General features: G+C 33.2%; 1 protein-coding gene across 4 annotated transcripts in view; it reads left to right on the top strand.

The window, feature by feature from the left end:
• The window catches only part of KLHL28 (kelch like family member 28), a 33,557-nt gene extending 21,413 nt beyond the window's left edge, over positions 1 to 12,144 (top strand). For 3 of the 4 annotated variants that reach the window (XM_005695279.3, XM_005695278.3, XM_013973192.2), the window contains exons 2-5: positions 478 to 1,376; positions 3,682 to 4,125; positions 6,178 to 6,386; positions 7,517 to 12,144. In XM_005695279.3, coding sequence (XP_005695336.1) covers positions 478 to 1,376; positions 3,682 to 4,125; positions 6,178 to 6,386; positions 7,517 to 7,680 — 1,716 coding nt within the window. In that variant the 3' untranslated portion in view covers positions 7,681 to 12,144. Of the gene's footprint in view, positions 1 to 477; positions 1,377 to 3,681; positions 6,005 to 6,177; positions 6,387 to 7,516 lie in introns of those variants that run through there. The other variant, XR_001919901.1, reaches the window with a different exon arrangement.

The raw sequence follows: 12,463 nt of genomic DNA, 5'->3' as shown, positions 1-12,463 counted from the left end.
TAACATGAAATTGCATTTCAGTTAAAGTATCTGTTGATTAGATTGACAGACATTGATATCATTATTGAGAAAAATAGCCAAATAACTACAAGCATTGTTTCAAAATTAATTTTCCTTTAAGCAGTTTTTTTTTTTTTTCTTCACAATTGTGTTTTGTTTCAGGGATAGCTCAGACTTGAATCTAATGAAGGGAAACAGAAGAGTTGGCAGAGTTCTGATTCAAAAGTCCATGTCAAGAGACTTTTATGATTTTGGAGCCTCTGTTTCCTAATATCTATAATAACAGAGTTGAGTGATTGTTAACATCCTTTCTATTAATAACTCTAAAAGCCTCTGTCTACTATGTAGTATAAGGTATTTAAAAACCAACAAACATGCAAATAAACAACAAATCTCATTTATTTTGTGCTACTTGAAAAAGGAATCATTTGTAAGGTTATTTTGAAATAGCTGTCCTTGCCTTTTGTTTTTCTGTAGATGGACCACACATCCCCGACCTACATGCTTGCTAACTTAACCCACTTACATTCTGAACAACTTCTACAAGGCTTGAATCTTCTTCGTCAACATCACGAACTCTGTGACGTCATTCTTCGAGTAGGTGATGTTAAAATTCATGCTCACAAAGTGGTACTTGCCAGCATCAGCCCATATTTCAAAGCTATGTTCACTGGAAACCTCTCTGAAAAAGAGAACAGTGAAGTTGAGTTTCAGTGCATTGATGAGACTGCTCTCCAGGCCATTGTGGAATATGCCTATACAGGGACTGTTTTTATTTCACAAGACACAGTTGAATCTCTCCTTCCAGCAGCAAACCTACTGCAGATAAAACTTGTCCTGAAAGAATGTTGTGCATTTCTTGAAAGCCAACTTGATCCTGGTAATTGTATTGGAATTTCTCGTTTTGCAGAGACGTATGGTTGCCATGACCTTTATTTGGCAGCCACTAAATACATATGCCAGAATTTTGAAGCTGTTTGCCAGACTGAAGAGTTTTTTGAGCTCACTCATGCTGATTTGGATGAAATCGTTTCCAATGACTGTTTGAATGTAGCTACTGAAGAGACTGTTTTTTATGCACTTGAGTCTTGGATCAAGTATGATGTCCAAGAACGCCAGAAGTACTTAGCTCAGCTACTTAACAGTGTGCGATTACCGTTGCTCAGTGTTAAGTTTCTCACTAGATTGTATGAAGCAAATCATCTTATTCGTGATGATCGCACTTGTAAACATCTTTTGAATGAAGCTCTGAAGTACCACTTTATGCCAGAACACAGACTGTCTCATCAGACAGTCTTGATGACACGACCTCGCTGTGCTCCCAAAGTACTCTGTGCAGTAGGAGGAAAATCTGGACTGTTTGCCTGTTTAGATAGGTAAATAGAAGGCTTTTAAAGGATGGATGTGACGTGGGTTTGATCCCTGGGTCGGGAAGATCCCCTGGAGGAGGAAATGGCAACCCACTCCAGTATTCTTGCCTAGACAATCCCGTGGACAGAGGAGCCTGGCAGGCTATGGTCCATAGCATTGCAAAGAGTCAGTCACGACTGAAGCAACTTAGCACAACACACACTAATAGATTGTATACTCTTAAAATTTGCTGATTTTTTAATATTTTTAAAATAGTTTGATTTTCCTGTTTACTTTCTCTGCTTCTTTTTGATTTTTTCTCCTCTTCTTAAAACACTTACCTATTTGTTTTAATCAGATTTTTGTCCATTCTCTGTAACACTGTCAACCCCTCCTCCCTCCAAGTGCAAAAATTTTATCCATCCTACTTAGTTGTGAACTTTTCTACCATTTTATGCCCTTTTTTTTCTCTTTGTGAAGTCATTTACATCTCTGAGTCAGACTAGATCAGAGGGGATTTATTACTGCTAGCTATATCAGACGATGCTAAAGAAGAGAGCTAAGAATATGTGATGAAGGCAGACTGGGAAAAGAATGTGTCTGAATGAGTACAATTAATCAGAATAACCACTAAGGAAATAAAAAATAGGATACTAATACAAGTCTTGGAATTTCCATGCAATTTATTTCCTTCATGTAAATATTTTTTAACAACAGTAGTAAATAGGTGCTTTCTTCCCTAATAAATAGGCGTTGTCAGACTTTTTCTGTGAAGAGCCAGCCAAACAGTAACTATTTCAAACTTTGTGGGCATATGGTCTGTTGTAACTACCTGAGTCTGTCATTGCAGTACAAGAGTGGCCATAGACAATACATAAACAAATGAAATGGCCGGGTTCCAATAAAATGTGTTTACAAAAGTAGCTGGTGGATTGAATTAGACCCATAGTAATCATGATTTAGAGCATTCCACTGCTATCTTTAGTCTGTTTTTTATTTTATATTAGATATAGTTGATGAACAGTGTTGTGTTATACAGATAACTTTTGTACATTGAAAATATAGCTGGATGTTTCCTTTGCTTTTCTCCTAACTGAGATTGCTTTGTGAAAACGTTTCTGTTTAATATATTTCTTTAATATTTAATATTCTAAAATATTTCCAGACATTTAGTAGAATGAGTTTCCTCCAATAAAAGGAGATTTTTTTTTTTTTTAATCAAAGTCAATTGGTGGGTTCTTTATCTTTTAAAAAGTCTCAGTGTACATTTTAATTGTAGTTTAAAACTGGTATTGTTGAGGTTGGGCCAACAATACCTTTAAAATTCCCTTACGCCCCTCCTTGATACCATCTCCGTCTCTCCCCCAGAAGCAACCACTATTCTGAATTTTTAATGGATTATTCCTTTGCATTTTGTTGTAATTTTGTCACATATATGCCCCAATATATAGTTAGGTTTTGTAAATTTTTATATATAAATGCAATAATACCATACGTATTCTTCAAGAACGTGTTTTCTCATTGAACAGAAAGTTTATAAAATTGAGATTGCATGAGGAAATAGTTCATTTAGTTTCACTGGTATATGATATTATAGTAGATGGACATAACATTTTCTTTCTATAATGAATATGATAACTATAAAAATTAGTTGAAATGGTCCACATATATAGAAAAGTTCACAAATCCCAAGTATACAGCTCAATGAGTTATCACCAAGTAAGCATTACAAACCATTTCACAAAAAGAATATAACCAACACTCAAAAGCCACCCTTAAGGTCCCTCCCTGTCCTCTCTGAAGGTAACTGCTACAAACTGTGTTACAGAATCAGTTTGGCTTGTTTCCCTGAACATCATATGCGTGAGGTTCATTGCTGTTGCATGTAGTTGTAGTTTGTTCGTTTTCATTGCTATATAGTATTTTGTTACAAGATATGCACAGTTTACATATCCATTTTATAATTGATGGAAAATTTGGATTATTTTCAGTTTTTGATTATTAAAAATAATGGTACTGTGAGCATCATTGTACATATATATATATGTGCATTTCTTTTGCATGCATGTCTTGGAATGGAATTGCTTAGTCATAGGGTGGACACCTCACGTTGATGCATTCTCCTTTTGATAGATGATTGTGTTGTGCTGCTATAAATATTTCTCTATTTGTGTCCTATTTGCAAAACAATCTGTCTAGGCATTCCGTAGAATAGATACACAAGAATGCAATAGCTGTATCAGAGCATATGTGTATCTTCTATTTTGCCAGATGTTGTTTATGGGCCATTTTGATGTTTTAAATTTTAATGTTTGTCTGCTTGTTCTTTAGTGTGGAGATGTACTTTCCTCAGAATGACTCTTGGATTGGTTTGGCTCCCCTAAACATTCCTCGCTATGAATTTGGAATATGCGTTTTAGACCAAAAAGTGTATGTTATAGGTGGTATTGAAACTAACGTGCGTCCTGGCATCACTATCAGAAAACATGAAAATTCAGTAGAATGCTGGAATCCTGATACAAATACCTGGACTTCTCTCGAGAGAATGAATGAGAGTCGAAGTACCCTTGGAGTAGTGGTACTTGCGGGAGAACTTTATGCTCTAGGTGGTTATGATGGACAGTCTTACTTGCAGTCTGTAGAGAAGTATATTCCCAAAGTAAGAAAGTGGCAACCTGTGGCCCCCATGACGACGACGAGAAGCTGTTTTGCTGCAGCGGTGCTGGATGGAATGATATATGCCATTGGAGGGTACGGTCCTGCCCACATGAGCAGGTATTTAACTTCGTCCAGTTGCATATGCTTGTGGATTTTTGAAAGTATCATTAACAGTGATTTCTGGATTTTGAATGATTTGTGCCTATAAATGAACTCTAATTTTAAAATAATGTTAATAGGTATTTGGGAAACAGTCAGGTCCATATGAGAGTATGTCTGTAATAGATCTACATGAATATTTAATACACACCTAAAAATCAGTTCCCACTTATTAAATTTTGCATTCATTCAGTCAGTATAAATGGACTGGATTTTAAAATTCACGAGTCTGAAAATATGGTGAAGTTAGATCACTTTAGATTTGGGATAGTATGTGTATGTATAAGTGTGTGTGTGTGTGGGTGTGTGGGTGTATGTGTGTGAATGATTTGTTACTGTACTGCTTAATAGAATATAAAAGTGAAAATGTCATTTCTATACACTTTTAAGGTATTATAATGCATCATAAACTTTAAACCTTATTCAAACATGCCTTTCTGGATTCTTATTCTATAATCATAATGTATCATTATGTATCTGAGCTGTGCTTGAGTTTAAATGTGAAATTTCTGTGTTTTGTAGTATTCTTTTAATAAAGGAGAAATAGATATGAGAAAGTATAAAATGACTGCTTATATGGAAAATTAATCATAATTCTGAACCTTTGTTGAAAGTTGAAGTTCTAAAAATACCATCTCTAATAGTATTTTTTTCCCCCCAAATTTTTAATTCTGCCCAAAAGTTTACCGGAATCTAATAGTATTTATCTGTAATAGTGGTATGTATTTTACTTATTATAAGCATTTTAATGAAAGAATGTGTGGTGGTTTGTTAACAGACTGAGAAAGTAGTTACACAATAGTATTTCATCTATAAATTTTTATTTCTGTGCAGACTAAATTTTTCCTCCTTTTTGTTGCTCCTTAAGTTGAAGGAAAAGTATTTGGAGCCTAGACATGCATTTGTGTTATTTGAAAAGCTGCTAGCAGAAGTTTGTAAGATGAAAGATTATGTACTTTAATTTTGAGATAATGCTGTTGAAGTTTAAGTTCTTGTTACAAGTTTATCACTAGACTCTTCTTGTTTGGTGATTTTGCTCTTACTCTTTTTATCCTGGTATACTTTCAGAAATTGTTATAGTTTAGTCTTTTAGTCTAGCCTACAGCCTAGTCCCTATTCTGAACTCCAGACTGACTCTCAAATGCTTCAGGCTTTCTTGAGAAGTTAGGCTAGAACCAGAATAGGCTCAGCCCACTCGCCTTTGTACCCCTTCAGGACAAAGCATAGGCTTAGAGGCCTTCTGGGATTTTCCAGGGAAACTTTTGGAAATTCTGATTTGATTTGAATTTCCTAATCCAGTTTGGAAATGCCAGGAATTCTGTGGAATACACACTTGATCTAAATCCTGCACGACTTGATCTGAATCCTGAATGACTTCTCCTGAATGACTCAGATTATTATGATTAGCCAGTTTGTGTTTGGAAATCTGTGGTGTTTGTTCTGCAGTAAGTTACCATGAATTCACCTATAAGAAAAAAATCCTCTTTCCTCCTCACCATCTTTCCTTCTCCTTCATTGTGTGGAAGATCCTTGGTATCTTTAGGAAACATCTATGTTCAGTATGTGATTTTCAAAGTCCTTTCACGTGCATACTCATTCGACTTTATTCTTACATGAATCCTTGATGTATTATCCCCATGTTTGCAGATGAGAGGAAATGACTTCTCTAGGATTACACAAATCCAAAGTAGTAGGGCTAGGGTTTACTCAGCTTTGGGTATGTATTAGTACTTGAATCCAAATTTTCTGACTTCAAAAGCTCTATGCCCTTCACACACCTTACTGTTCATGCAATATAATGGAGTAGGATATGGCTGTTATTGCACCAGTCTACAAGGTAAGCTTTTATCCTGCGATTTTACCAGCAAAATATAAATATTTGAAACAAACTACTCTTGTTTTATGTCTGTCCATTTTCACTTTTAAACTCTGGGGGGTTTTAGTTGCTTTAGGAGGAAGAGTGACACAAAGAATATGTGAATTAATTCTTTCTTTTGTGAATGTTTGCAGTGTGGAGCGTTATGATCCAAGTAAAGACTCCTGGGAGATGGTTGCATCTATGGCAGATAAAAGGATTCACTTTGGTGTGGGTGTCATGCTAGGCTTTATTTTCGTGGTGGGTGGACATAATGGTGTTTCACATTTGTCAAGCATTGAAAGATACGATCCTCATCAAAATCAGTGGACTGTGTGCAGACCAATGAAAGAACCCAGAACAGGTAATAATAATGTCCCAATATCTAAACATATAGGACAATATGTTTTTATAGTGATGTTCTTAAAATAGTAGTTTCTTGGGATATAACAGTAAATGACTTGTCCAGAAAAAACCTTTATGATGAACTTGACAGACACCTTGATTAGACAAAACTATATAGATTTCTTTACTGTGATTTTAATATGCCAGTGCCCATATCGTTATTTTTTTAAGCTTGTAGAATACATTTTGAGAAATACTGAAAACAGAAAGTATCTGATAGAAGCTCTTTTTGTCCATGTAACAGATGTCATTTTATGTTACATACACACACACACACACACATGCACAAACACACACACGATCTTTGAATTGTTCTATTTGTTTTTTTTTTTTTTTCTTTTCTTTTCCTGTACATCAGTGGTCTCCCTGTTCACTTTCAAATGTTCTCTCTTCCTCAAGAGATACAGTTGATCTGGAAAGGATTGGACTTCAGGTTTCATAAAGATAAATACTTTGAGGAAAAGAAGAAATTATCCTTGAACCCAAACTCAAATCATGTGATTTTAAGAGGAATATTTTACTGGTGGAAATGCTTTAGGAGTATCCCTTTCATTTATGATTAAAGAAATTGCTGAAAAATAAACATACAAAGGAAATTGAAAAGATAATGAGTTTCTGTGGTAGCATTGAGTGAGAAAGCCCAAAAACAATGAAAGTATAAAATAATTGAGTAGCCTTGTTCTTTTTAGAACTGTAAAGTAGAATTTATAAAGCATAAATTATATAGTTTAATATATGTTTAAAATGTGAATATATTTGAAAACAAGTAAATGTTTCTTAAAAAATATAAATTTAAATTGAGAAGAAAGCTTGTGGAAAGATACATACTACAGTCTTAATATTTTAACTATGGTGGAGAGGAAGAGTAGGATTGGGGAGAAGAGATGAAGGAATACTTAAGCTGTTTTATACTAAGGGATCTTTTTTTTCCGGTAAGCACATATTGCTCTGTTGCTTGTAAAATGAATAATAGATTGTTGAAATGTGTTTTAAGAAAACATTTAAATACAAATTTACTTTTAGTGTGAAATCAGCTTCATGGTTAACTAACATATTTTTCCTTCTGTTTTTTTAACCTACCTTTCCTAGGAGTTGGTGCTGCAGTAATTGATAACTACCTTTATGTAGTTGGTGGTCACTCAGGGTCTTCTTACCTGAATACCGTGCAGAAATATGACCCTATCTCAGATACATGGCTGGATTCAGCTGGCATGATATACTGTCGCTGCAATTTTGGACTAACTGCACTTTAACTAGTGTGGACTTGTGGAAATAGTGTAGTGATGAACCTTGTGACGCATGAGAGGATCCCCAGGTTCCTGAAGCTGCAAAGCTACACTGCTTTCTTTTTAACTTAAAATGGCATGAAGACGCAAAGTTTCGTTGGGTACTTTGAACTGACAAGTAGCTTTGATTGCTCTTGATTACATAGTGAATCAGTAATTAAAAAAAAAAACCCACAAAAAACAAAGATCTTGCCAACTGAATTGTGCACTTTTTTTTCCCCTAATACTGGTATAGAATAGTTTTATGTTCATAAGTGTACATGTGGAAAAACCCTTGCTGCTTTTTAAAAAAATTTAGCTTTCTTCCTTCTCCTTGTTGTGCACCATGATGAGAGACGCTTAGATGCTGGAGTGTACTGAGTGACTAGACATTACTGATGCTGTCTGTTGGATATAGACATTTTAAACAAACAAAGGGCTGCTCCCCCTCCACCCCCCTCCCCGGTACTTTTAAGGGTTGTAAATTACATACCATAGTGAATCACCTGGATTTTCTTCCTGCTAAATGGCTTTAGGGCTGGGGATATAATAAGTTTGCAAGATAAATGCATTTACTATCATGATTTGGAGTCCTGTTTAAGCAATCAGATATTTACTGTGTATGCCTTTTTTATATGGGCAGGTTAATGCTGGATGAATTTAGTTACTCATCTATGCTATGCTAAGCATGGATAGAAAGAGTTAAGCATATCCGTTCCAATTTTTTTTTTATAGCAGTACGGCAGGCTTCCCATTGTTGATGTAAATATTTGACAAATGTTGCCACCCTTAGTGCACATTGAGATTTTTCATGTAACCTTAAAAAAATTTTAGTTTTTTAAGACTTTTGTTTGCTTTTTCAAAGTGTTCAGATATAAAAATGGTGCTAACTGTAGGATCTATTACAAGGCTGTGACAATGTTCTTTTGGATGTTAAATATGAAATATGCATGACATGTTTTTATAGTATTTTTCATTTTTACTAGCTTGGTTCATTTGTGCTTATTAAAAATGCTGGTGATTATACTAATATTTACATCCAAAAATTATTCAAGCAGCCTATGTTATGCTTTTCATGGTTCCTGAATAGTGACTTAAAGAAAGATATACTTTGTCTCTTTTTGTTGTGCTGGATGTTATATGCCCTTCTTAAAAACAGAAACATATGCATTAAATATAAAGCACTAGGCAGTTAAGCATTACATTTCTTAGGTAACTGAATATTTTAAAGTTATTGAGGAAAACTGGAACTCGATGTTTACTTGAGTAAAGGTTCTAATTCAGTTCTCCTTTGACTAAAGAAATGATCTTTTAAAGTAAAATTGTTTGCTATAAACTAAGTGACAGCTTATTTAAAAGAACAGACTAATTCCTTTTGTTTTGCATGTTTTCATAAATGTCCGTTAATCTTGAATATGTTACTTTGCATTAGAGTGTTGGTACTTGCATTTTTGGTACTGTAGTAATTTTGTTTTCCTTATTTTTTTCTTTCATTTTTCTTTTTCTTTTTTAAGACTGCCCACTGTCTCTTTCATAGTCTCTTTAAAACTAATATATATTTGTCCTCAAAAAAAAAAAAAATCATACTATATTCTTAAGTGCCATAATGTTCTGAACTATTGTTAAGAAGCCATTTATAATTATAAAACATAGGTTCATTTTTAGGATATGTGTTATTTCTTGAAAACTACTTATAGCCAGGCAGTTTTCCGTTTTCCTTGTTCTTCCATAAACTGCCAGTTGTAGATTTAAACATGTACTATAAAACTATGTGAACTCATCTTTAATCATATAGGTAGTTTCATGCTTTATAAATATTTGCACAGATTATAAAACCTTGCAAGTGAATTTTAGTCTCTTTCTAATTAAGAATTCAACAAGAGCTACTAATAAAATTGACAGGCTGAATATTTTCTATGTTGCTTGTTTGAATAACAATGATATATAGCAATAACTTTTTAATTGATTTGAATAAATCTGTTGAATAGAAACAAGGTGCACTATAGTGACTGGCCTAGATTTTATTTAAAGAAAGCAGTTTAAAGCAGTTGAAAATAGATTGCATCACATATGTAATTTTAAATCCCCGACTCAACTTTCTCTCTGTTTATATCAATCAAAAGAGTTTTTTCTTGATAATACTAAAAATGTTAATCCATAGTTAAATACATCCTATTCCATGTTTTTAATTCCCTCTCCCCAGAAGATAAGGGAATTTGAAAGACTAGAAATTTATTTTAATTGTAAACAGATCTATGCTATACATCTTATTTTCACAGTATTTTCTGTACATATCATTCGCACTGTCATGTTAGTATAAAATATATAATCATTTGATAAATTAGACCAAAGGCATAAGTTGATCATTGTTTTGGAACAACCTAAATTTCATCTCAGTGAAGACTAAATGTGAAACATCTTGGGCAATAGTACGAGCCATATCCTAGAGAACCAATTATGAAAACCTGGGAAAAGGAAGAGAAAAAACCCTCAAATTTAGAAATATTTATGTTAGGCTTGCTAAACCTACTTTACTGTGCGTAACAACCAGAGGTATCGTAACCTGACAACTGATAACCTTAGAATAGAGTCTTCTTGTTCACATTTGTGAGAAATTTCATTACGAATACTTTACTGACAAATTGTGAATTTAAAGCCACAATTCTTATGTTAAAAAGGATCAAAATGTTTTAATATAAATTCCCAGGACTGAAGATTTTAAAAATAATTTTGTACACTCAAGGAAAGGAAAAGGCTATTTAAGATTGCCTAAACTATTTTGGAAAAGAGTACAGTGGGAAATAGAAATTAATCCAATCAGCTAGAAGTCAATTGCCCTCTGTAATTATGATAAGACTTAATCTGGTAGGAACTTTTTAGCCATTTAATATTTGTTGACTATAGTCATAGAACTCAAGTGATTAATGTAGTCCAAAGGATAGTTTAGTTACATAATTTCCACATGTTATTGCTAATACTGTTTTACACATGAATGAATATTACATTATAGGATGTACTATCAAGTAATAGAATGGCATTAGGTTTTGAAAAATTATTTTGGTAACTTGACAAATATGGAGAGTCTACTATACTTACAAGATACTGTGCTAGATGCTATGGGAGCTAGGAATATAAAGCAAATATAGCCTTCATTCAAAGAGTAAAATAGAGTGAGGGAGACTTACACCCAAATAACTGTTATGGTAAAGGGTGAATCTAATTCCTTATTTCCAACATCATGAGAAGTGATCAGAGATCCAATTTATGTATAAACATTTGTGTCTTCTGGTGTTCAATTAGGTTTTATTGACATGACATAAAATAGAATTATTTAAAAAACTAATATTTATATAACTCCAGCTTTCCTAAAATTGGATAATATATTTTCTAGTAGAAATACAGAATTATAGAAAATTTTAAAAATATTTATTATGCTTTCAAGGCTCTGGCTGACTTTGAAGGAAAAAAATATGTAAATATAATGCTGTTTGTTTTCAGTTTTGGTGTTGGATTTCTGGTATCGTCACCTAAGTGCTCATTTTCAGGAAAATCAGATTCTACAATAAATATATTGCTTCAAGTTCAATAAACTTGTGATAACCTCTATAACCTCTGTAGTTTGAAAGTTAAGAACTTACAAAGATGTCACATGTCAAGTTAACATCCAGTTCTACTTCTTAACCTTTTTTTCCTTTGTAAAACAGCACTTTAGTTAGACATGATTTAATTAGATACAGTTATTCTGTGGCTGCATATATATTAGATTTCACTTACAGTATGTTAATTCAGTGTTTATATACATTTGAAAAGAGTGAGGAAAACAGGAAGTTTTGAATACTATAGGTTTACAAGTTTTCTTACTGTCATGAATATGGAGTTAAAAATCCAGTTTACGTCTCTGCAGAGAGAAAAATTGTTATCCATATGTCTTTTTATCGTATACATATTTAACTAGAGATAATTTATTGTTAATTTTGTCAAATTATCATGTGTAACTCCCGTTTATTTTAAAATACTAAGCAAAAAGTTCCAAGTTTGCCTTAAAAACAAGTGAAATTAAAGAACTGGATGATAATGCCTATATCTTTGCCTTATGAATTGTGCTGTATCATAAACCAGAGATGGTTTTGATTTTAACAGGATTATGAAATTTTGTAGATGTAGAGTACTAATATTTGTACTCTTGCAAAGAATGTGATCTAGTTGTGGATTATGTTAGTGTTTAAATGTTTTTGTATATGTATTTTACCTCTGAATATGTATCTTTTTAGCATCAGGGTTTTATTTTATTTTTGTTTACATAGTGAAGTGGCATTTAACTTGTTGAAGGTTGTATTCTTTTGTCTTTCATTTTTAAAGTTCTTTGTGTGTACTATTGTGGTTATGCTCTGTATTGACTATGGTTAAATTTCATTTAATGTGAAATATTTAAAATAAATATGAAAAATAAGACTGTGTGTGTGTGTCCATTGTTGTGAATTGACCGAAAATAACTTTGTCATGATCAACTCTTAGGTTCTTTTCAGTAGATAGTGGCCACAGAAATTGGAGTTGAATGTGGGATAGCTACTCCTTTACATCCTTCTTAGCAGGTTATAATGAAAACATGTCTTAAACTAAATTCTACTACATATTTAGACTCTTTAGATTAACAAAGCAAGAATAACAAATGGATTCTGATAACCCTTGCATACAAGGGCTGGAAATATCTTTAGACATTCCATGTATCTTAAAACTTTAATTTCCCCAGTAAATATCCCTGACACTTAAT

Source organism: Capra hircus, chromosome 21, assembly GCF_001704415.2.
Source record: "Capra hircus breed San Clemente chromosome 21, ASM170441v1, whole genome shotgun sequence".
Lineage (NCBI taxonomy): Eukaryota > Metazoa > Chordata > Mammalia > Artiodactyla > Bovidae > Capra > Capra hircus.
This window is presented reverse-complemented; position numbering and strand designations above follow the sequence as displayed.